The sequence below is a fragment of the Eurypyga helias genome, unplaced genomic scaffold (genome assembly GCF_000690775.1).
Source record: "Eurypyga helias isolate BGI_N326 unplaced genomic scaffold, ASM69077v1 scaffold11248, whole genome shotgun sequence".
NCBI classification, from domain to species: Eukaryota; Metazoa; Chordata; class Aves; order Eurypygiformes; family Eurypygidae; genus Eurypyga; species Eurypyga helias.
In genome coordinates, this window is record NW_010266295.1 from 71,951 (window position 1) to 94,052 (window position 22,102).

General features: G+C 41.3%; 1 protein-coding gene across 1 annotated transcript in view; it reads left to right on the forward strand.

Annotated features, from left to right (window-relative positions):
* LOC104513602 (connector enhancer of kinase suppressor of ras 2-like) overlaps positions 1–12,991 on the forward strand; it is a gene marked incomplete at its 5' end in the record, with an annotated part of 82,315 nt that extends 69,324 nt beyond the window's left edge. Inside the window, 5 exons of the mRNA XM_010157018.1 lie at positions 8,980–9,050; positions 9,818–9,918; positions 11,381–11,888; positions 12,205–12,404; positions 12,776–12,991. Coding sequence (XP_010155320.1) covers positions 8,980–9,050; positions 9,818–9,918; positions 11,381–11,888; positions 12,205–12,404; positions 12,776–12,991 — 1,096 coding nt within the window. The remainder of the gene's footprint in view (positions 1–8,979; positions 9,051–9,817; positions 9,919–11,380; positions 11,889–12,204; positions 12,405–12,775) is intronic.
* Between the last annotated feature and the right edge of the window lie 9,111 nt (positions 12,992–22,102).

The following is a 22,102-nucleotide window of genomic DNA, read 5'->3' on the forward strand; positions in this document are numbered from 1 at the left end:
AACAGCATTTACCAATGGCTTTTGTTTTAACAGCTGTTTTTACAGTTTCTTGCTTCAGATTCACTGTTTAATATTTGTTTTCCACTCCAGAATATTTTAATCTGCCTTTAATACTGCATTGCTGTCAGAAGAATTGTACACCAATGGGCAGTAATTGATTTATATGTACCAGACAGAGGTACTCTGTTACAGCTGGAGTTTGCCTGCTGTGTTGCATGGTGCAGACAGGCTTTGGTTTGCAAAATTAATGCTCATGCTGTTTTGTCAGGTCTTACATGAGCATAGTTGTGTTCTTAGAAATGAATTAATAATGAAATTCATGAGTGCATCTTTTGCTTGCTGCGGTCATGGGGTACGCCATGCCCGTTAAAGGCCTTATTTCCCAGAAGTGCTCCCTCTATTACCATACCATGCGTAACCTCTTTATGGCTTTAATACTCCTAAGGAAATCAGCATTGAATTTAATATTCAGTTGTTTTACAATATCTACATTATTTAAAACTTTCATGTGTTTGAAAAGTGCAGCGTAGCACACTTACAATCTCCTCACGGACTGCAAATGTTAAATTAAAAAAAATTCTTATTTTAGGCTGAGTAATCCGTTCACATTTGATTTGAATAACTGGGTTAACTTTAATAATTCCCATATATCTTTTGCATTCATTTAAAAAATATAACAAATATCTGCTACCTACTGAAACATAATGATGATTGATTTTGGAGGGGTCACTCCCAATATTTTCCAAGTAAAGACCTGAAATAATCTAACACAGTATTTCTCTTAAAAAGAAACTTTGAAAATTGAAGTGTTCTGAATTAACCTCTGTTGATTACAAGCAAATTTCAGGGTGCCTATCCTCTGTATTTTTATGTATGGAATATAACCAAGAGTTACTCAAGTTTTTCCCTAAGCCATCCTGTTTATTACTAAAGGCCATTGTGCTGGTTTCAGGCAGGAAGGAGCTCCTTTTCCCCACAGTGCTGTCGGCTGGCACAGAGCAGCCGCGGTGTGTTTCACCCCATGATAGTCAGGCTCCGGGCACGTGCAGTGCTGAGACAGGAAGTGGCCTGGGAGTGCTCTTCAGACTTGGGCTGGCTTGATAGCTGGGTCGTTAGCTCCTTTGTTAGCACGGTTGTTAGCAGTGGGGAGGGTTCCTTTGTTAGTTGGTTGCTGGCCTTTGTCCTGGTTGGGCTGTGGCCCCACCAGGGTGGGTGGGGGGTGGGTCTCTTGGGCTTGGATTCTGGCTGCTCTGGGACCTGGCTGGGTGTGGGTCAGCGCGTGGTGAGCAATTGTATCATATGCTCTATTTTCTGTTATTTTAATTACTTATTCATAGTAGTATTCTTAGTATTAGTAGTATCACTATAATTTTCATTTATATTATTAAATACTTCTTAGCTCAACTTTACGAGCTTTCCTTGTCTTTTCCTCCAACTCCCCTACTGCACTGGGGGAGGAGGGGGGATGTGAGCAAGCGACTGAGTGGTACTTAATTGTTAGATAAGGTTAAACCATGACAACCATTCAGCTGTCTTCCTTAAATTTTGGGCATGTTGGTCCCCTTGACAGATCTTGGACAAATCAGATGGTGTGCAAGTATTAATGAATCTTTTAAAGTTTTAATTTACCTTAAATCTTCACTTATAAATAAGCTAACACCTAAGAAAAGATCTTGGAGGTAAAAATTTCAGACATACATCCCTATGAGACATTGTCCCTCTTAAACAAGAGTTCCTGGAGAAGTGAGCAGGAGAGTAATCGTGTCACATCTGTCAGTCCTAATTTAACAGTTCTTTAAGAAACAGAGCCAAGTTATTAAAGAGCTCTTACTCCCCAGCCCCTTACCTGCTGACAAGCAAGGAGACCATTCTGCAGAATATGAAAGGTACTTTTCAAACAGAAATCCCTGAAATGGAGATTCACGATGGTGTTGTAAGTAAGCAAACAGCAGGTTTCCCCCTTCTTCCTTTATGTTCCTATAAACTTGTTTCAAATCCGGGAAAAACAGTCAGTGCCCGGGGCCACTTCAATCCCCTGATTTGTCGTTCTCACATAAAAGTTCAGAAGTTGCAGCACAAGTGAAACAAGTTTCTGATCAGAATTCACCGCAGGCCCCAGAGGCTGGGTGAAACCATGGTGTATAGGGGAGAGAACAGTGCAATCGCAGAGCTGCAGTGCTCCGCCTGGGGGGAATACTACACCAGCAAGTACTACTATAGAGCTGTAAGTCTTCAGAATCTCCTTTTTCTGGCTAGCCACCTAACTCCTCCTACAGTTTATGGACTACTTGCCACAGACTTGTGAACTACTATTTCTCCCCTAATACAGTCTCAGAGCCACTGGCTTATAGCATTACACTGCAGGAGTTCAGAGGAGTTTGCAATACACAGGTGCAATTATCCAACAGGCAATCCCAATTAGCGTTCTGGTGTGAATTTATCCCTAACACACAGGAGTTAGGATTTGCACTGGCTTTCTGTACTAGTTCAAAACACAAAATTAACAAATTCTGCTGTAAATGATGCCATTTTCAGTTGGTATAGTTCTGGGAGTCAAACTGTTCATATGCATTTAATGAGAAGTTACAGTGCTGTACCTCTGAGTGACGAATTAACATGCGTTATAGTCACATATTGTGATGGTAACTGGAGGTACTAAGTTAAAACTGCAAAATCTGAAATTTTTAGTAATAGAGATAAGTAACATACATGTTTTAAGAAATCCTGGCTTGGATCCACTTTTACAGCTTTTCATCACTTACCTCTAACTTCCTAAGAACGGTAAAAAAGTTATTTAGAGAATACTACATGGTTGCACATGCTGCAGCTAGGACTTGCCTTTAAGTGGATAGCCAGGTAGTTTGGTGAATTATCCCAAGTAATATGGTAAATCCAGTAGGACAAGGTTACAGCAGGGTGAAATCTGGTAGCCACATTTGACTAATGAAGAAAATATCTTATTGTCAACTTAATAGATTCCTTTAAGTATCAGCTTGAAACTCCAAGCCTGACATAACATGACTATTCCTTTTTGATTTGCCTACGCGGTTTTAGTGGTGCCACAAATGTGTTTGTAAATGTGCTTGAAAATTGGCAAGAGAAGTTCCAGTTGAGTGAGTTTTTGGGACTGCTTTAGTAGCTCTCCTTAGGGTTTAATTATGGGTCTTATTTGAAATCACAGTCTCTCACAAAGTTATTGTGTGTATATTCTCTGCAATACACAATTATATTCATACAATAAGATGCTATTTTGCTTATTACCAGAATGGTTATTTATTTGCTACAGTGAACTTTCTTTTTTGTAAACCCCTCTACCAAATCAGACTTGTGACTGCAAAGGCCTAGTTGTGCATTTGGTTGACAGGGTGGAGTTAAAAAAAAAATATAAAAAACCATTCCCATTAGGTGCATGAAGTAGACGCACACACAAAGAGGGCGTAAATGGCCATGGTTCACTTGTCACCTCTCCAGCCGTCTGGGGCTTTCTTAATATTGTTCCAGCCTGACAAATCTAAGAAGACAATGCATGAAACAAGATCAACAGAGTCATGTCAAATTACCAAATCAGAGAGTACTTACAGTTTATCCCATGAATGATTTTACTTAACAAATTCCAGCAACTGTGACAAATAAAATCATAGAAATACAAGGTGCTGAGAGTTGATATGTGTGCAGGGAGAGATGAGCTCATTGAGAAGACTGTGCTCAGTGTTACATTTCGCTGTGAGACATCAGTTATGGTTTTGGGCTTTTTTTGTGTTGGGAAAATCAAGGCATCATTTTAGCTATACCTATTACAGGAACCCTTATTCTGTTCAATGAATATATTACCTGTATAACCTTAGAAAACAGTGAAAATAATGTACCTTAGGAACCAAAACGGGAAATGTATTGATTTTTTAGGTGTCCAGTAAGAAAGATTAATCAGGAAGAGGCCAGCATAACAAATACAAAATCAATTTTCAAATATAATTCTGTATTGGAGAGAGTTTTTCAGTGAATTCTGGAATCCGATTATCTCACTGATGTAAAAAAATACAGTTTTAATCAGAAATTAAATATAAATTGTGCTGAATAAATTCTAGGTGTAAAAATAAAATAGCTCAAGGGAAACTATATTTTAATAGACTTTAAGATAACTTAAGTCAAGTTAAACTTCCACTTTAGTTCTGTTTGTTCTTTTTAACCAAATAATCTCAAGTGTAGATGCAATCTCAAAAGTGAAGAAAGATATATTCCTGCACTAAAACATTTACAATACAACTCTGAGATGACATACAAGTGCGAGTAGTACTTGATGAAAAGATGCAAGACAGAGAGGAAATTATAGCTATTTATTCTATCTTTAATGTCTTGGTATTTCATTGGTTTAATTTTTAAGGGAACATTTAACAGAACGAAATAGTGAAAGTGGATAGACCATTAAATTTAAACCTTTCCAGGATATATCCTTTATTTACTTTTTCACTTGAGGCAAATAGTTTCTTCTACATACTGGCCACCTTATATATGCAAAAAAAGTGTATCCAGCACTGAGGATATTACCAAATAAAACTTACCTGAACTACAGAAACTCACTACATCCTGACCTGTTCTCCATGGATTTATGAACTGGTTTTAACTATAACTCTAAAAATAACAGCCTTGCACCTCATTTTTATAAAAATGGTTACCCTCTTGCCTTTGATTTTTATTCTCTTACACTAAAAGTAATAGTTCCTCAAATTAATTATAACTGAGATTGTCCAAGTTGTTTTGGTTTTTTCCCTTGTGCTACTTTACTGTGGAAAGGAGTAGCCCAGTGGGTGATGTGTGATGCCACTATTGTTGCTTTCGGCCCCAGAGCCTGGCACTGACCTTGGGCTGGCTCATCACCATCCTTGGCAGGAGTGAGTCAGCAAACAGAAACTTGCTTCATTTGTACAAGGAGTAATGGCATATTCTTGGTTTTGACATAGCGTGTTAGGACAGTAAAGCTACATGAAAGTGTTTCCCTGGTTGTTTGGTCCACTTTAACGTTTTTCCAATGTTTTTATTAAATGATCAGTAAGAGAATGCGCTCCTGACTCCTGACAATTCAGGGCATTTCAAGCGTGACTTACACTTCAGTATCAAGTTTTGATTATTGTCGCAGCTGCTTAGTGCATCACTGCCCCTAGTTCCTTTGTAACCATCACTTTCCCGGCCTGGGGGTAGAATCAGGCTCTCAGAAGAGGCCCTGGGCTGCAGTCCCCTGGTACTAACCAGAATTATCTCAGTAAATTTAACTTAACTTCCTACCATGCAGCAATATTTTATCCTGAAGCTGTGACAGCAGTGCTTGTTTGTAATCAACAGAATTAATTCAAGACAAGACTGATTTGTTTAGAATTTAAACCAATGTAAAAAGTACAAATGTATTTAGATGACTCTACTTAAGGCTTACCTTTCCCTGCATTTGGTTCACTAAGGTCCTGCCAATAAAGAGCAATTAACACACTTTTTGGTCCCTTGTAGGTTGTTAGAGTGTACCTCAGTAAGATGGATATTATGGCTTATGGAGATGTACGATACTGAAGGTAACATGTTGTAGCAAAGCATCCTTGGGATATAGAGTATGGCTCCATGTGCATCACAGCTGATTTCTACCTAGAATGCAAACCCTGTGCTTCACTGAGCAGCCTAGGCTCAAACTTTGTGAAACACACTAAGTTAATTATCAAAAGAAAAGTGTTGTTGAAATTGTCAAAGAAAACAAGTAGGGGTTTTGGGGGGAAGAGGACTCCAACTTTCTGCCGCAGGGGTCCGTGATGTATAGGGATGTACACGTAAGAATGCTATGCACGTACCTGCCAGAAAATCTCATGTCTTTTTGGGATCACATGAAATTTGAAGATTTATTAGGGGAGCAGCTATATAAACCAAATTAGACAAACGATCTCCTGGGTTTTTTTTTCACTGTAGCTGCTTGTCAGGTGTAGTATATAGTCTTGCACTGCGTGACCTTCAATTAAACATGCAGTCATCTATCCCCCAGAGATTCCAATTCTGACACAAGCTACCGTTGCCTTCCTGAAACCTGACATTTGCCTACAAGGCATTCAGAGTTCAGAACCAAATGGCTGAGTTTCCAAGCTTTGCACAGAGAACTTTTTATAACCTTGACTGCCTGTCACAAATGAAAATGGTTTCCTTATCAAGCAAATTCAAGTTTACACAGTGTTCTTTTTGAACTGAGTTTGCATTTCCTTGGGAAAAAAATAACTGTAAGAAAAGGATCTGTAATCTCAGCCCTTCTATAGCTCCTGATTAACCTCAAAAACATTCACTCATGCTTTTTTTAAAAAAAACACAAAACCTAAGATTGCAACCCTTTTTATTTTATCAGAAGAGATTTTATCATTATAAGCCACTGAATGTCATCAGATAACCCTTTTCATTGTCTTGACAAATCTAACCCTGAAGTATGGTAAATGAGGTAAGAAAATACTTGTAACTATAGCTGGGGATCTTCTTTTCTCCTTGAGAAAAACCTGAGCAGTCTTTGCGAAGGAAGATTACTTTCTGCTAATTCCAGATTTGGACATTGAGGCCATGTGGGTAAAGCTGATACTCCGTGTACACTAAGAATATCCATGTTCTCCTGAAGGTCAGCATTAACACTTTGACTGTTATCTATATATGCTTTCAAGATCTGAAGCCCTCAAATGAACAATGAGCAGTGAGATATATTTGGCAAGGTATTTAAGATAATATACATTTCCGTGCACTGACCACAGAAACAGCTGAGTCTGGTTTAACTTTGAAAATGGTAATGAGTCCTAATTTATCACTGATGCTTAAGCAGAACCTTAGTGGAAGTCGCTGAGGGATTCTGCTTAATTGCCAAAGGCATATGGTGAAGTATGACTAAAACTGTTTTGCTCCAATGCTAATGAGTTTAGAAATTCAGGAACAACTGTTGAAAAACTAGTGACTACAAATGCTTAATAATGAGCAAGGGTATGATGTCATTTCAAATACTGCAATAAAGAACCTGCCTTTCATGAGAAGCAAACGTCAGGGGATCAGCATGCCACTTTTTGAATGAAATTATGCTGGTGAGCACTGTAGTAAAAATAAAGCTTTTCAGTGAACCTGAATCCATTTGAATTTTACTTCCTTCATGATAAAGATGAGTAGCTGACATGTTGATACAAACAGCATCTCCGTAAGCGGTCCAAACCCTGCAGCTGATATTTGTGAAAACTAATCACCATTTCCATTTTATTTCCAATTTGCTCTCTTCCATTTTAATACTGAAAGGCAAAGCAATATTATTATACAAATCCTTATCTTTTCATAGTTTTGTAAGTAAATTAAACCCTATAACAATTCCGTGTGAGTAAGAAATAAATGTGCTTGTCCCCTTTGGATACTTAGGAAAGTCATGATAGATGGAACGATTTGCTGAAGGCGATACAATGAGTCAGTGTTATGTCCAATATTCCAGATTAAGATCATTGCTCTGAGCAGCTGCAGAGTGTGGCGTGGACCAGGAGATCAATACATGCTGAACTGTGTGCTATTTTTAGTGGGGACTTCACTCTTCCTTCATTTCCTGCCTCCTTGCTGTGTACACCGTCTTCCATCCACTGTGCTGTTAGACCGATAATACATTCACATATGTCCTGAGCAGCTTTTTTCTGTTCTAGTACAAGTGGGAGGGAATTACGCTGAATAGTTTCCTTGTTTTAATCTGACAAAAAAAATGTCCATATTAAGTAGTATGTACTGTTTACTCATGGCTTTCCTGTAGTCTTTGTATGATGTTTTTGTCATGGTATGATTCTTTAACCGAGAACGTAATTATTAGCAAATTTTATGTTGAGATGTTAAAAACAAAGAAAGATTTATTTCAGGAAACGTAGGTGCAAAATTAATGTAGGAAATTATAGTAAATAATTTTGTCACTGAGTAAGGGAATATCCAAAAAATGCACCCCAACCATTACAGGTGTCTATTAACAGGGCTTTTTTTTTCAGTTGTATTTCCTTGTTGACGAAAATAAGCTGAATCTTGATTTTCCTTTTGCTGAACATTAAGAAGTGCCTTTCTCTCTTTGTGTTTATTTCCTTTTCCCCTGTCTTTATATATATACATTTTAAAAATCCAGAATTTTTACATAAACTCTAAAGGTATTTTCCCCAAAATATATCTTCCTAATGAAACAAATAATCTTATTTTTGATCAAACTGATTAACTTGGGGACAAAGAAAGAGCCAGAACATCCAATGTCATATCCAAATATTCGAGCACTTTCAAATTACCAAGTCTTGTTTTAGAAACCTAATGTAGTAAAAACTGCAAGGAAACTAATGTTCACATGGCAGCTCAACCAACCTGAGCATTAGTACCACCAGAGTGGTGAATCCAGACTAGCAAATAACCCCTGGAATGCTGCCGGAGTCGAGTTTAGATTTCTGAGTATCCAAATTGCATACAGTGTGTTTCCTAATACAGGTTTTCATACCACTATTGCCATAATCCTATTTTATAGCATTTTGGCAAGTCAGGCAAGTCCTCGACACGCGTGGAAGTGAATGCAGTCCGCTCCTTTACAACCACCCTCCGCTGACAGCTTGCGGATGCGGCTCAGAGCGGGCTCAATCCTGCTTCAGGTGGAGACAGAGCTGGACTTTCTCTGTTCTACACAGACTAGTCTCAAGTTTTCTTTCAGTCATTGCTGGTTAGCATATTGCTACTCATGCTTTGCATTTTCTTTATGACATAAGGAAGATTGATGTCGTGATTCTTCAGTTTTCTAGGCAACGGACTTACTTAACCTTATGAACCACTGAACACATCTGAAGCATGATTTTAACAGCTTGAATAGTGGTCAGTTTTTGGATTAAGCATTGCCTCTGACTTTTCCAGATGTTAAGAATGTGTGTGCCCTCACCTTTACACTAGACGTTCCTTTTATGTAAATCCCTGCCTCATTTTTTGTTGTTCTATTAGATGGATGAATCGTTTGGGTCTCGCAGCAATTGGTTACACGCCTGATGACAAAGATATCCATCCAGACGAAGGTAATGTTTCAGAGATTATAAAGAGGAGAAGACAGCAAAGAGTACATCATCTGTCCGTTATTTAAACAAAGGGGGAGACGTCGTAACTGACCCCTTTAGTAACATATGTGCCATATCTTCTTAAATATCGATTTTCATTAGCATCCAGATCCTTGAAGGGCTATATCTATTGGTGCCACCACCAAAGAAAATAAAATCCTGAGTAATCATTTTAAGGAATAATTTAAAACAAGCGATGAAGAAAATTGCAAGGTTCAGGGTGAGGTATGATCTCTTAGATCACAGCCATGGGTAGGCTCGTCACCCTAGAGCAAGTGAAGACGTCACAGAGGTCAAAATGTGCTTCAGAACCATTTTTGCATCTCCTGACCTCCGGTGCCAGCCTTGCCTTTCTCGCCATCAGCCCTGGTGGAACCTGTCACGCTAACCCCGTTGAATTAAGTGTTGAGGCTCCGCTCTCTACTGTGGCACCTCAAGCAAAATTGCACTTTGAACGTGCGTGACCAGACGCTGGTCTTAGGTACAGTGGGAGTTAGTTAGGAGCCTCAGTGCTTTCTGTAACACTATCCTGAACCATTTGAAGGTTCTTCTACACATCTGTGTGTCTGGGTACCAGACATTTTCACAAGTCTGCTCCCTAGCGACTGCCAAGCCACCGAGGTGACCGTGAAACGTTTGCCTTTGTGTGCTGATGGTATTTTAAAAACATAGGACATGCTTGCTTGTGGAAAAGCTCACGAGTGAAACCGGGAATGCTTTGTTAGCAGATTACTGGAGTGAAAGCGACCAGGATGACATCGATGGCTCTTTAACCCTGAAGCAGGAGGGCTCTTCCACACTGTGTGACTCCTATCACCGAACACCCTCAGTGAGTTATAAATAATGCATTTGACAGTAGGTCACCAAAAAATACCTGTTGCCTTGATTTGCATTTTCCTTGGTTTGGAATATTTAATTACCCTGAAGGCAGAACAAAGACGGATCTCATTGTAAGGATGAAATTACTGCTGTTCCTCATGAGCTAAGGGCTGAATGTTTCCAGAACAAGACAATTACAAAGGAAGGAGAGGTAAATGTCTCCCAGCTATGTCACCAGGCTGTAAATGTGACATTTTGTGTAGGATTTGGGAGATTATGCCTAATAATACAAACAATATTCAGAGGTTGACTTTACTGCAGAACATGAGAATATTCTGTATATGGTGGATGGGATAGTTTGTATTAACGGAGACTGGTTTTCAGGTACAAATATCAGATGCTGGATGCTGGAGATTAAGATCAGAACACATTCATGCAGTAATCACGTTTTAGTACATTTTTTTTAAGACCATCTCTTCAGAGACAAGGATTTTTTTACAAACGGAATCGCTGCGTACAATACCGTACTAGTGCAGTATATTCTGTTAGTGTCATAATATGCTGAGTAGCTGAGGAAAATACTTCAATATATTTTGATAACAAAGGAAAAACCCCCACATTCTGTATATAAACAGGCTCTAGTGGCAAATAAGAACATTTCTAATATGCGGAACATAGGCTGTGATGATTATTCTGTTTCCAAGCACAGATAGGACTGTTCTCTATTTTTCTTTCAGATTTTTCTTCAGCGTGAATGACACCATCCTCACACAGCCAGAACCAAAGAAAGAATGACTGAGACAACAGCATCACATGGGTGAAGTTCAGACTGATTTTCACCCATGTGATGCTGTTTTATCAACTGGGATACAGGTTAAGCCCCTCCCTTTCTTTTTTCCACTTTTTTTGCCTTTCTCTTTGTTTTTGAATGAAAATTATACACAGACCCAGCAGAATTCATGAAAATAATTAGAGCAGTTCAGCAGTTCCCCAGAATTCAAAAATCTTCCTGGGTGCTGAAGTTGGTTTTGTTGTTTTTTGGTTTTGGTTTATTGGTTGGATTTTTGGGGTTTTTTTTCTGTTTGGCTGGATACTTATCCCCTAAAAAAGAAAGGAAACCCAGTTATGGTTTCTTCTGGGGGCTTTCATGTCTTCACAGCACACTGCTGGACTGAGTGCAAACTGGACAGGTCTTCAGGAAACCCGTACCAGTTTTACACCGTTCTTTCCAGCAGGAGTTGCTGATGGGCAGAGAATGTGCAAAACAAGAAGAGGGAGTGGTTAAAACGTAGCACTCGCATAAAAGATTGTCACTGCTAGTGATGTTCTGTTTAGAGGTTCATACGATGGCATATCGAAACACACACCTCAGTCCATTTTATCAGTATGTATCGTATGATGTTCTACGCTGTAGTCACGTTCTTGGCTCTGTTCAGAACGCCTTACAGTCAGATGATTTTGTATCTTTTCAGATGAATTCTTCAAGTCCATTCCCTGAAGCCAAACACGGGCGACACTTTTCAAGTGAATCAACGTATTCTCATTCTTCTGCTGAGGATTCTCGACAAGATGTAGCAGGAAGCACACACTCGTCAGGATGCAGACCTCCCTACCGAGAAAGACGCTCATGGCAGGATCTGATAGAGACTCCGTTAACCAGTTCAGGGCTCCATTTTCTGCAGACTGTTCCTCCTGATGCAGAGTACATGAGTGGCCGGCCCGGAATGTCACCGGACAAACGAAGACAAGCAACGCTCCCAGTTCAAAGGCGCCATAATTTCGAGCAGGACGGGCCTTTCCCTTTGGCGGATTGTCAAAGGGGACAGAGCTGTCATAGCAGACCACAGAAGCAACGTAGTCAAAGTCTTCCGCGAAACAGAGATGTCAGGGGTAAGGGACGTGTAAAGTCCATAGAGGGAACAGACGACAAGCTGGAAGAGCAAGTTCCTATTAGAAGGCATAATAGTTTCTGTGCAGAAGGTAAGCTTTTGGAGATGTTCTGACCCTCTTTTCTGACACTGAAAGCCAATATTGCCCTTATTCTCAGCAAGGATGTGTGGTTGAACCGTTGTGTGTTGGCAAATTCATCAGTCACTGCACTTAAAATGCTCAGATATCGTGCTAAGAATAAAGCTTTGGGGCTGATCAAAATGCTCTTGTTTTACCAAAACAAAAATTGGAAGACTGTGGTGTAGAGTTACTTTATATATTAACTTGAAGTATTGCTTGCTGGTTTTAGAGACTTTACCTGAACCATTAGATTTGTTGGTAGGTTTCTTTATCTGTTTTCTTTCAGAAAACGTAAAAGAAACTGGAGAAAGCACAGATGGTCTGCAAGAGCTATACAAATCTCTGGAACAAGCCAGCTTGTCAGCTTTTGGAGAGCAGCGTCCTTCCACCAAGCAGGAGTTCCGCAAGTCTTTCGTAAAGCGATGTAATGATCCAGTTGTCAATGAAAAGCTCCACCACATCAGAGTTCTCAAGAGCACTTTAAAAGTAAGGCTTTATCATCAGTCTTGTCTGTGAGCAAACTAGTAAAAGTATCATCTCTTAATGTTTTCCACGGGTGAGGCTTTCTTTGTAGCTTTAGAATAAAGTCCCAACAAAACTAAAAGTACTTGAAAACAAACATGTTCCAGCTTAAAAAAAAAATAATAATAATTGTGGAATATTGTAGAAAGTGCCAAGGATTGAGTTGCCAAACAGTTTAAGCTGCAGTAGTTCCTGAATACAAGTAAAAGACCCAACTGTCCGTAGCAGTCTCCCTAGACCTTTGCGTTGCAATGAAAGAAGAAATAAAGTGCTGAAATACAAAACGCCCAGGAATGTCATTTTGACATGTACTGTGTCTTTCTGGAATTCGACAGGCGAAGGAAGGGGACCTCGCAGCTATCAACAGCCTTCTGGATGATCCCAACTTAACATCCAAGAAGTTCAAAGATTGGAAACTCAAGAACTATGAGTTTTTCCTGGACATTTGTGAGTACAGCGCCGCTGTGAAATCTCAGAATGGAGCCTCTGACCATGCAACCTCAGCACCAATGCTGACACACACCCACTCGTTCATCGAAACTCACGTGTGACAGGACGCAGCTCCTGAAGAGCTGCTGGGTGCCATGCAAAATCCAATAGGACAAATACTGTAATATTTATTGCTAATGCACTCGGCGGTACTGTAAATAAGTTGGGTAAGAGAATAGTGCCACAGGATGCCTACTACATTGCATGATAAGACAATAATATTCTTTACGAATCCTTTTTGTTGGCGGTTATCGACACGTCCGTGTCAAGCTCTGCATTAGAAAGAAGCAGTGCAGAAGTGTAGCTGAAAATACATACCAGTATGTTTAAAGTACTGTACTAAAGCTGAGCTTACAGTATGAGCTCTTACAATCATTTTATATATTTAGATAAAGACATATCTCTATATATAAAATGTGACACAGCAGTTGACATTTACTTTTAAAATGCCCTAAAGATCACGTTTTCACACATTTTTTTCTTGAGAAAAAGAGAAAATTAAAAACAAATACATTGGCCGCTCTTAGAGGTGAACGTTTATTTTTGCAACATTTCCAGGTAGTGACCATCTTTGCGAATAAAAGGACAGAGTTATCAAAATGTCAACTCGATCCCTATAGTGTGCCTTAAAATGTACACTGTACATCTAGCAAATAGACCCCAACCTGGCCCTATGGGCGTTCTGTACATGCCATTTAGATACTGTGTTTGTAACATACTGTGCCTGCCTTTGAAACGAATGAATCTAAGCAAGCAGGTGCGGCACAGGGGTTAAGGTACGAGTAGAACAATGTTGGTTGTTCACTAATGCTGCAACTTAAACTGATTTTAATATAATTTGAAGTGTTTCATGGTGAAAGAAAAACATCTGCACTGAACATGGTACATACTGCAGGTTTTCATAATTTCTTCACTGTGAATTTGTGACACATGACTGTGAGTCACAGAATTCAAAAAACCTCTGATGCTTCAAGGATGAGGATCAAGTTTTAAAAAATCCTGAATTAATCAATTAAATTCTCTAATAGACAGACATCCAGAGCTGAGTAAATTATTTGAAATTATATAATGTCTGGCAATAATTTTTAACTGTTGGTAGTACATTAGCAAGTGGGTGAAGTTATTCAATACATCATTTGAAAACCAATCTGTATTGATTGGTTTGGGAAGACACACAAGTCACATAGTGTATTTCACTTCCTTGCCTGGATGGCAATGTTTTCTAAGAATCAGATTTTGGAGAAAATACTTGTCTTCTTGGAAGAAAAAAGATTGTTCCAAATGCTACTGAACATAGATTTCAAACACCCATTCACAATCATCTTTGACTAGGCTTGCTAGAGTAGTTCTAGAAAGCGGAGGGGATGTGAATACAGTCGATATCGTTTCACTTAAACACAGATCTTCACTGATGATTTTTCAGTAGATAAACCTAGTCATCTCTTATACATCAAGAACTGTAAAGTTCAAACAGTTCAATGTAACAGAGGACAAAACATTATCTTGATCAGGTCCTCGTATCCAGAAAGATATTTAATTAACCACAAAGCCGGAACGGGGTGAAGGCATCCTGTTTGCTTAGTTCACTCTCCACAAAGCAGCTGTGGTGGGCTGACCCTGGCTGGCTGACAGATGCCCACCAAGACGCACTCACTCCCCCTCCTCAACAGGACAGGGGGAGAAAATATGCCGGGAAAGCCTATGGGTTGAGATAAAGACAGGGTGATCACCTACCAACGACCTTCATGGGCAAAACAGGCCTGACTTGGGGAACATTAACTGAATGTATTGCCAATTAAAACTACGGTTGCATGGTGAGAAACAAAGACAAAACTAAAAACACCTTTCCCCATCATTCCCCTTCTTACCAGGCCCAATTCCATTCCTTAGTTCCCAGCTTTTCTGCCTCCTTTCCCGCTCCGTGGCGCAGGAATATGGGGAATGGGGGTTGCAGTCAGATCATAACCCTTTGCCTCTGCTGCTCCTTCCTCATACTATTCCCCTGTGCCAGTGTGGGGTCCCCCCAGGGGCTGCAGTGCTTCACGACCTGCTCCAGCATGGGTGCTTTCCATGGGCTACAGTCCCTCAGGAGCAGCCTGCTCCAACCTGGGTCCACCACAGGCCGCCGTTCCTGCTGGACAACCTTCTCCTGCGTGGGCTCTTCTCCATGGGCTGCAGGTCCTGCCAGGAGCCTGCTGCTGTGTGGGCTCTCCACATGCTGCAGTTTCCTCCAGGAATCACCACCTGAGGAAGCGTGTGCTCCTCCACGGGTGCAGTATGGATGTCTGCTCAGGCATGGTCCGCTGCGGCTGCAGGAGGACAACCTGCTTCACCACGGTCTTCCCCCCAGGCTGCAGGGGAATCCGCTCCAGTCCCTGGAGCACCTCCCTCCCCTCCTTTACTGATGCTGACATACACAAAGTTTTCGCTCTTACATTTCTCTCACTCCTCTCTGTCCCAGCTGCTGTGCAGCATGTTTACCATTTCTTCAGTAAGTTATCCCAGAGGGCCGCCAGCCTCGCTGATGGGCTCAGCTTTGGCATCAGCGGGGTTGTTTTGGAGCCAGCTGGAACTGGCGGTGTCCAACGTGGGAGCAGCCCTTGTGTCTCCTCAGAGAGACCACCCCTGCAGCCCCCTGCTGCCAAACCTCGCCACGTAAACCCAATACAGCAGCTGAAGAAACACAATTCAGATTTGGTTTTTACTCTCATTTGCAGTGGCATTTATTTTAACCACAGTAGGTGCAGTGATTAAACAAGTAACATCTTTTACAGTTAGTGGAGAAGCGTTACTGACAGTTGGTTTGAGTCCTTTGCAGCACACAGGCAGCTGAGTCACAGCACGTAACGCCATTTGGATAGAACGTACGACATGAAGGCATGTTGGCCTCTTCAGCGAAGTGGTCAGCTCTGTACATCAGAATCACTGAAGAGCACGGCTCCTTAAATGCACGCATTGCAGCTTAACCATATTTCCACTGAAGCAAATAGCAAAACTCAGTGACTTCCAAGAGGCAGGAGCATGTTGCGTATGTTTTGCTTGAATATTAAGCATGCACTTCACCCTCTGTCTAAGCATCTGAGGTAACAAAAAAGATACAGGCATTAAAGAACAACAGTTTGCCACCACAGGTTTCACCAGTATTGGAGTTGCATACAAAACATACAACTGAATGGAACAGTATTTACTATATGAACATCGTAGTTACTGGACAACTGAGTAGCAGAAGCGTACATAGAGAGAATGTGCCTAGCTTTTCATATCAAAGTTCTGAAAGTTGTATGTTCACTGTTTTTTAATGCTACCCTTCACAGAACATGGAAGTAATACTACGCAGTGAACCAGGCAACTGGGTAAATTACAGAAGCCATTTAGAAACCAATTCAGACTGTACGTGCAAACATCATTAGGGAGATACAGTTCTCAAAAATAGCTTGTAGTAAGGGAGATAGACAATCTCAATTTGCATTTCTCAAAGTTAAAAAAATACTTCTGAAATATGAGTAGATCACATAAAAAGTTGAGAGATCAGACTTTTGCTCCCCTTTAAAATCTTGGTGTCGTGAGTTCACCTATTCTGAAGTTTTCGGAATCCCATGTCTGTATTCTATGTCTGGAGAGCAGTTCTCATCAAACATGATTTGCACTGAACGGTCAAAATTATCCAAGAGATTCCTGAAGTGAACTGCGACACAGTGCAGAAATGTCTTACGGCGGCATTACAATTAACTGGGAGAAAAGTTTCAAAGACTTGTCTGACACTGCTTATGCCTTAGAACAAGCGAAATCTAATTGTTACATTAAGCAATACGAAGACTTTAGTCTTTCGCAAACGTCAGCTGGCATTTGACAGTCATTTCACAAGAATTTCCTCTTACGTCTCGCACACGCAGCCAACGCCGTGCTGCAGCCCTTCCCTGCCTCCCACTAGTATCTCCTTTCTGGATGGAGGCACTCATGTAGCTCTCCTGCAGAAAGTAATGCGCAAAGTCAGCACGGCACAATTGCCTGGAATTCCCTGTTTGTTGAAATAACTGGAATGCCAAGGGCGATACAGGTGCTGTATTTAAAAATTCATGCACCAAATCCTGCCTGAGTATTAAAATATGTCAAGTTCTCCTGGACTGGGAGGTACTTAGCCCTGAAATTGTGGTAGTTTTGATCGGACAAGTTTAAATGACGGAAAAATGATCGTTGCTGTTGGGTTTATGAAGGGAATTACACAGCACCAGTACAGCCTGTCTGTTACCTTGCTGGGTTTCCTGCCCCAGTGCTTAGGTAGAACCGGGTTGTAGCATACCCAACTAAACGAAGAGATCCTTTGGATGTGTTTTATTTCCCAGGATCTTATGGGTCAGTGTCTTCACTCAGGATCCCTGCAGGCAAAGTGTCCCTCAGTCAGCAGACACTGACTGTGGCTCCACAAGCTCAGTGGTTTTGTTACTGGCTGTTTTTGTTGTAACTCATTTAATGCTCCCCCTAAGCTACTGATTCCTCTCCTTCTTTAAGGCTACTGTGTGTTCACTGAAATTTCAGCTCTCTGAAATCTTAGTAGCTATCTCGGCAGCGCTTCCTGAGAGAACTGAGACCTTTTACTTGGTTTCATTAATTTAAGTGAAAACTTTCCTGAGCTTACTCTGGTAACACAGGCAAGAATCAAAGGAGCAGGAGGTTCTCGTCGGTCCCTACGTCCACATTCTTCAGTGCAAACAACGTAGAAACACTGGGCCCACATGCTGGAGAGCACAGGCAGGACTATGTTTGCCCTCCCAGCAGTCAGCCTGCGTGGGATTGTGCAGGGCACCTTTACCCCCCGCAGCGCCGGGGGCTGCTTCCATCCATTGCCAGCAGCCCCCCTGCTCTTCCATCAGCTTCTGGTACCCTTCTCCTTTGGCCCGCTCATCGTGAGCACTGGCTGAGCTGCTTTAGCATCACAAGGAAAGACTGATCCAATACTGCTAAAAGATTTTGGAGGACGAGATTTTTCATCTTTTCCAAGCGCGGCATTCTGAATACGTCAATATTCAGACCTGGGCAGCTGTCTTTTAAGCTAGAAACGTGCTGCACCACTTGAAAAAGAAAAGGGTGTTGCAGAGAATTGCTGGATGAACACAGCTACTTAACTTTATTCTTACTGCCTTCAGCACTTTTAGTTTTCCCGGCCAAAATACTCGCGCCCTGACCCAAGGTTTTGCGCAGGAGAGTAAAGGAACCTTTGAAGGGGCTTCTTACAGGGGCATTGGGAAGTGCTCAGCTTCATCCAAATTTGTAGAATTCTACTGCTGAACTTTAGATTTCACTTTGAACATTAACAGGTATTCTGAAAGAAAAGTGAAGAATGTGGTAGAAATTGTTTAACACAAATCTAAGGAGAACAAGGAAAAGTCTTGTATCTCCTACCTGTGTCTCAAGTAACACAAGCCAGCCCTAAGCCCATCACAAACCTTACTCCCCGCATTCTTTCAGCGTGCAATCTTCCTTGTCTCCCAAGCCAACCACAGCATTCTGCTCTGCAGAATCGGGTGGTACTGCGAGCAAGGGGGCTGGTTACATCCCGGCAAACCCTGGCTCTTGGCCCCTTGAGGTGCGACAGCTCTGCCAGCCAGAGCTGTTTCTTGACATTTTGCCAACAGCCTGGACAGGCTTCTCTTGCACCTGGGGCCTAAGTGCTTCAAGGGTGGGGTGTGTAAAACAATCCTTGGCTAAGGCAGGATGTAGCGCAGCTGACCAACAAAACTCCATCTGTGATGCCTGCCAGCTACACCTAAAACGGTAATACAAAGGATGCTGCCCTACAATTTTCTTTGCAGTTTAAACACTAAATCCGGTCACATAATCAATTCTTATATCTCTGCAGAGACCCGGACCACTGTCTCTGGACCCAGACCTGGAGGGATTCCCTAAGAAAGAGAGCACAGGTCTGTCTGTATTACTGGGCCTGAGCCCTGAAAATACTCTTTATGGTACGCTCAAGTTCCCGCAGCGTTCTGTCAGAAAAATATGTGGTAACTTGGTCTCTCAAAGGATTTTTATTTCTCCCTAGTTTTCACAACAGGGAAACTGCATTTCTCGGGAAGACAGAAGGGCGCAGGCTGTAGCAATGCCTCTTGCTCGGGGTGCAGGTCTGTAGGTTTCCCACACACCACATGCCTTAGACTGCTGAGTTTAAATCTCGCCAGAGACAACATGCCATCTTCCCTGTTGCCAAACGATGTGTACAAAATTGGGTCGTCACAGGAAAAACCGAAGAAGCAATATTATCTAATTAATTCATAGTAAGTAATAAAGAGATCTTTTTCTTCTCCAGTGTTTCCCTCCCTAGAGCTAAGATTCAGAGTAGCTTTTTAGGTGAGCTACCATGGGGACAGGGTCCCACCTCTCTTACCCCAGATGAATTCACACTGGGTGGCTGAGGCTCTCAATGGATGTTAAGCGGGCATGCACCTGAAAAGCAGGTCCTGATGTACGGAAAATACATTGTTACTTAAATTTTTATTACTAACTCATAGCTTCTTAGTTGCTTTGTTTCCCACCCCCTTTACGAATGAGGTAACGTTGCACTTCGGCTCAGTCCCACTCACCCTAGTGTACTCCCGGCGTAACTGACTGAACAAGAGGCATTTTTTCAAAGCTTAGTTTCTACATTTTACAGGTTATACTGCAATTCCCCATTCAGTGGAATGATATCGTTTAAGCTTTCATCAGTTTTTGAGAGAGGTGATGTACTACTGGGACCTAGTCTCTATAGAAGTATTACCGAAATGCAGACAGGTGATGCTGCCTGCCACTATCTTCAGGAAAAGAACCATACTCATTCTTCCTGTGGGCCAGACGGATAGATCTTTATTTTTATCAAGCACATAGATGTTAAAAGTGACAATTAGGGACGCTGCTCTATGCATTAATGCCACCGTATCAGCAGTATTTGAAAGACGGCAATGGCGTGAAAATGGTAAAACGCGACAACAAACTGTTGTTTGACCCGCTGGGCCCTCCAGCTTCTGTCCTCACACCCCTAGAATACTGTCCGTTCCCAGGCACTGGTGAGGGCACCAGCACAGCTCTTACCAGCTGTAAACGCATCTGTCTGAATGCTGCAGATTAAACGAGGATGCCACATTACACATGTTAACTCGATTTCACCTTTTTCACTAGCAACCACGAAACAAATAGGTCTTAACAAATCGTGTTCACTGGCCAAAATACCAGTAAGACCCTGTTACCAGTTAAGACTTCTGTTGTACTGAGAAACAAGGATTTCAGCTTAAAAATCTGAAAACAGGTTAGGACATAAGAGAAATGCACTAGTATTAATAAACTTTTTACATCTGACACATACTGTATTACAAAGAAAATATCCTTGTAAGACCATTAATTGCTGGGCCATAGGTGACTTCTGTCTAGTTTACTAAAGTAGCTAATAAAACTTGTATAGAGAGCCTTTTTTAGATAATGCTTACCTGTATGAACATGTATGACACCCTTGTACTATGGCTTGCACTTTACCTGCATTGAACTGTGAAGTAGGCTGTAGTAATGTCTTTGTATATTCAGGGGTTGAAATACCAAAGCACTAGAGTACCGTACTGCTGGTGTTCAACCTGTACTGTTCATGAAATCCGAACATGCTGACAGTGTGTAGTCTGAAAACCCCACTAACTTCACAATCTTGAGCAAATAATGCTATGGGGTCTCCATGGTCTTTGTTTCTCTGTAAATATAAACATTCTTACTGTTTCTGTAGCAATAGGAGGTTGTAAACCAAACTTTCACTAGGACTGTTTTCAATAACAAAAAAAAATCTATAGCGCCTTGTATAAAAATCATGGAGACTCCATGACCTGTGGGCATTTTTTGTTTACAAGCAGTATGTATATATGTATTAGAGGCAGAACTGTTATTTATCACAGAGTTATGTGGTGGATGATTCTTTCTAAAAGAAATATATGTTTTCTGTCATTACAAAAAACAAGTATTTTAGAGCCATCTTGGAAAGTTTGAAGTGTCACAGCTTCAAATACTAGTAATCTTCCATGTTTCAGCCTTGTTTTTCTAACCGGCTGCGAGATGAACTGAGAGGCAACGGTAAACCACCTGTCTGTGCCAGGGAAAGTGGCTGAGTCCTGCTACAGCTGACGAGCATTCTGCACCTTTCCTACAGCCACCATCTCGCTTCAGCGCTTCGGTAAGCAGATGCTCTCCCGCTACCCTAGTGAAGTCCCTCAGCTCGTTGATGCTACGGAGAGAGGAAATCAACTGCTCTAGGCTAACGCAGGTGAAACTAGGTTTCAACCCCTGGATAATACAGTGTTTCTTCAGTTTCACAACCGTATTTTTAATTTTATACTCGTCTATGTTGAGAGATGACCCACTAGTTTATATAGGCAACGAGCGTTAGGTTTCTTTTTCCCCCCTTTTCAGATGAGTTCTGTGTGAATTACTGTAACCAGCTGCGTTTTTTCTATCACAGATTAACTTGGTAACTTTTTGTGTGTCTACAATGAGAATTTATGAATGGAAAACTTCACTGTGTGTTGCTCACTGGGCATATACCTCATGGTACATTGCACAGACGTGTAAGTTGTAAGTTGCACTGCAACATTAAAAAAGGAACATATTGCTCTTTTTTCAAAGATATTAACTTATTTAAGAGATATAGTCTGTACATTATTAAAAAGAACATTTATTCTTCCTAAATTCAAACAAAGCTTTTGTTTTGGGAAAAAAAAAAAAGTTGTAAACTTCGGTTGTAAATTTGGACTTCAATAAACGAATTATCTGCACTTAAATTGTGTGTGTGTGCGTGTTCTCCAATACCTGTGATTAAGAAGAGCAGTCAGTCCCGCCTCAGGCCCGGCATTGGGCTGGGCAGAGCTACGGCCAGCTGAGGACGCTCTCCCCTGGGCTGGCCGTACCTCCCGCGCCGTCGGAACAGTCGGGCTGTGCCTGCCGAACACCAACAGCCTCGGACCTTGTTCGGGGCCTTGCCTTGCTCAAGGCCAACGCAGCTTACCTGGGGTTTTCCCTCCGTCTCATGTTTTAGATGGGGATGATCGGGATTTGCGCTTTTCTGGCTGAAAAGGGTTTAGTAATCTTGTATCGTGGACAGTGTTTTCTAGGAGCTAAAAGGGAAAAAAGTGAAGTATCCGAGTGACCTCGGGAGACCTTATAGC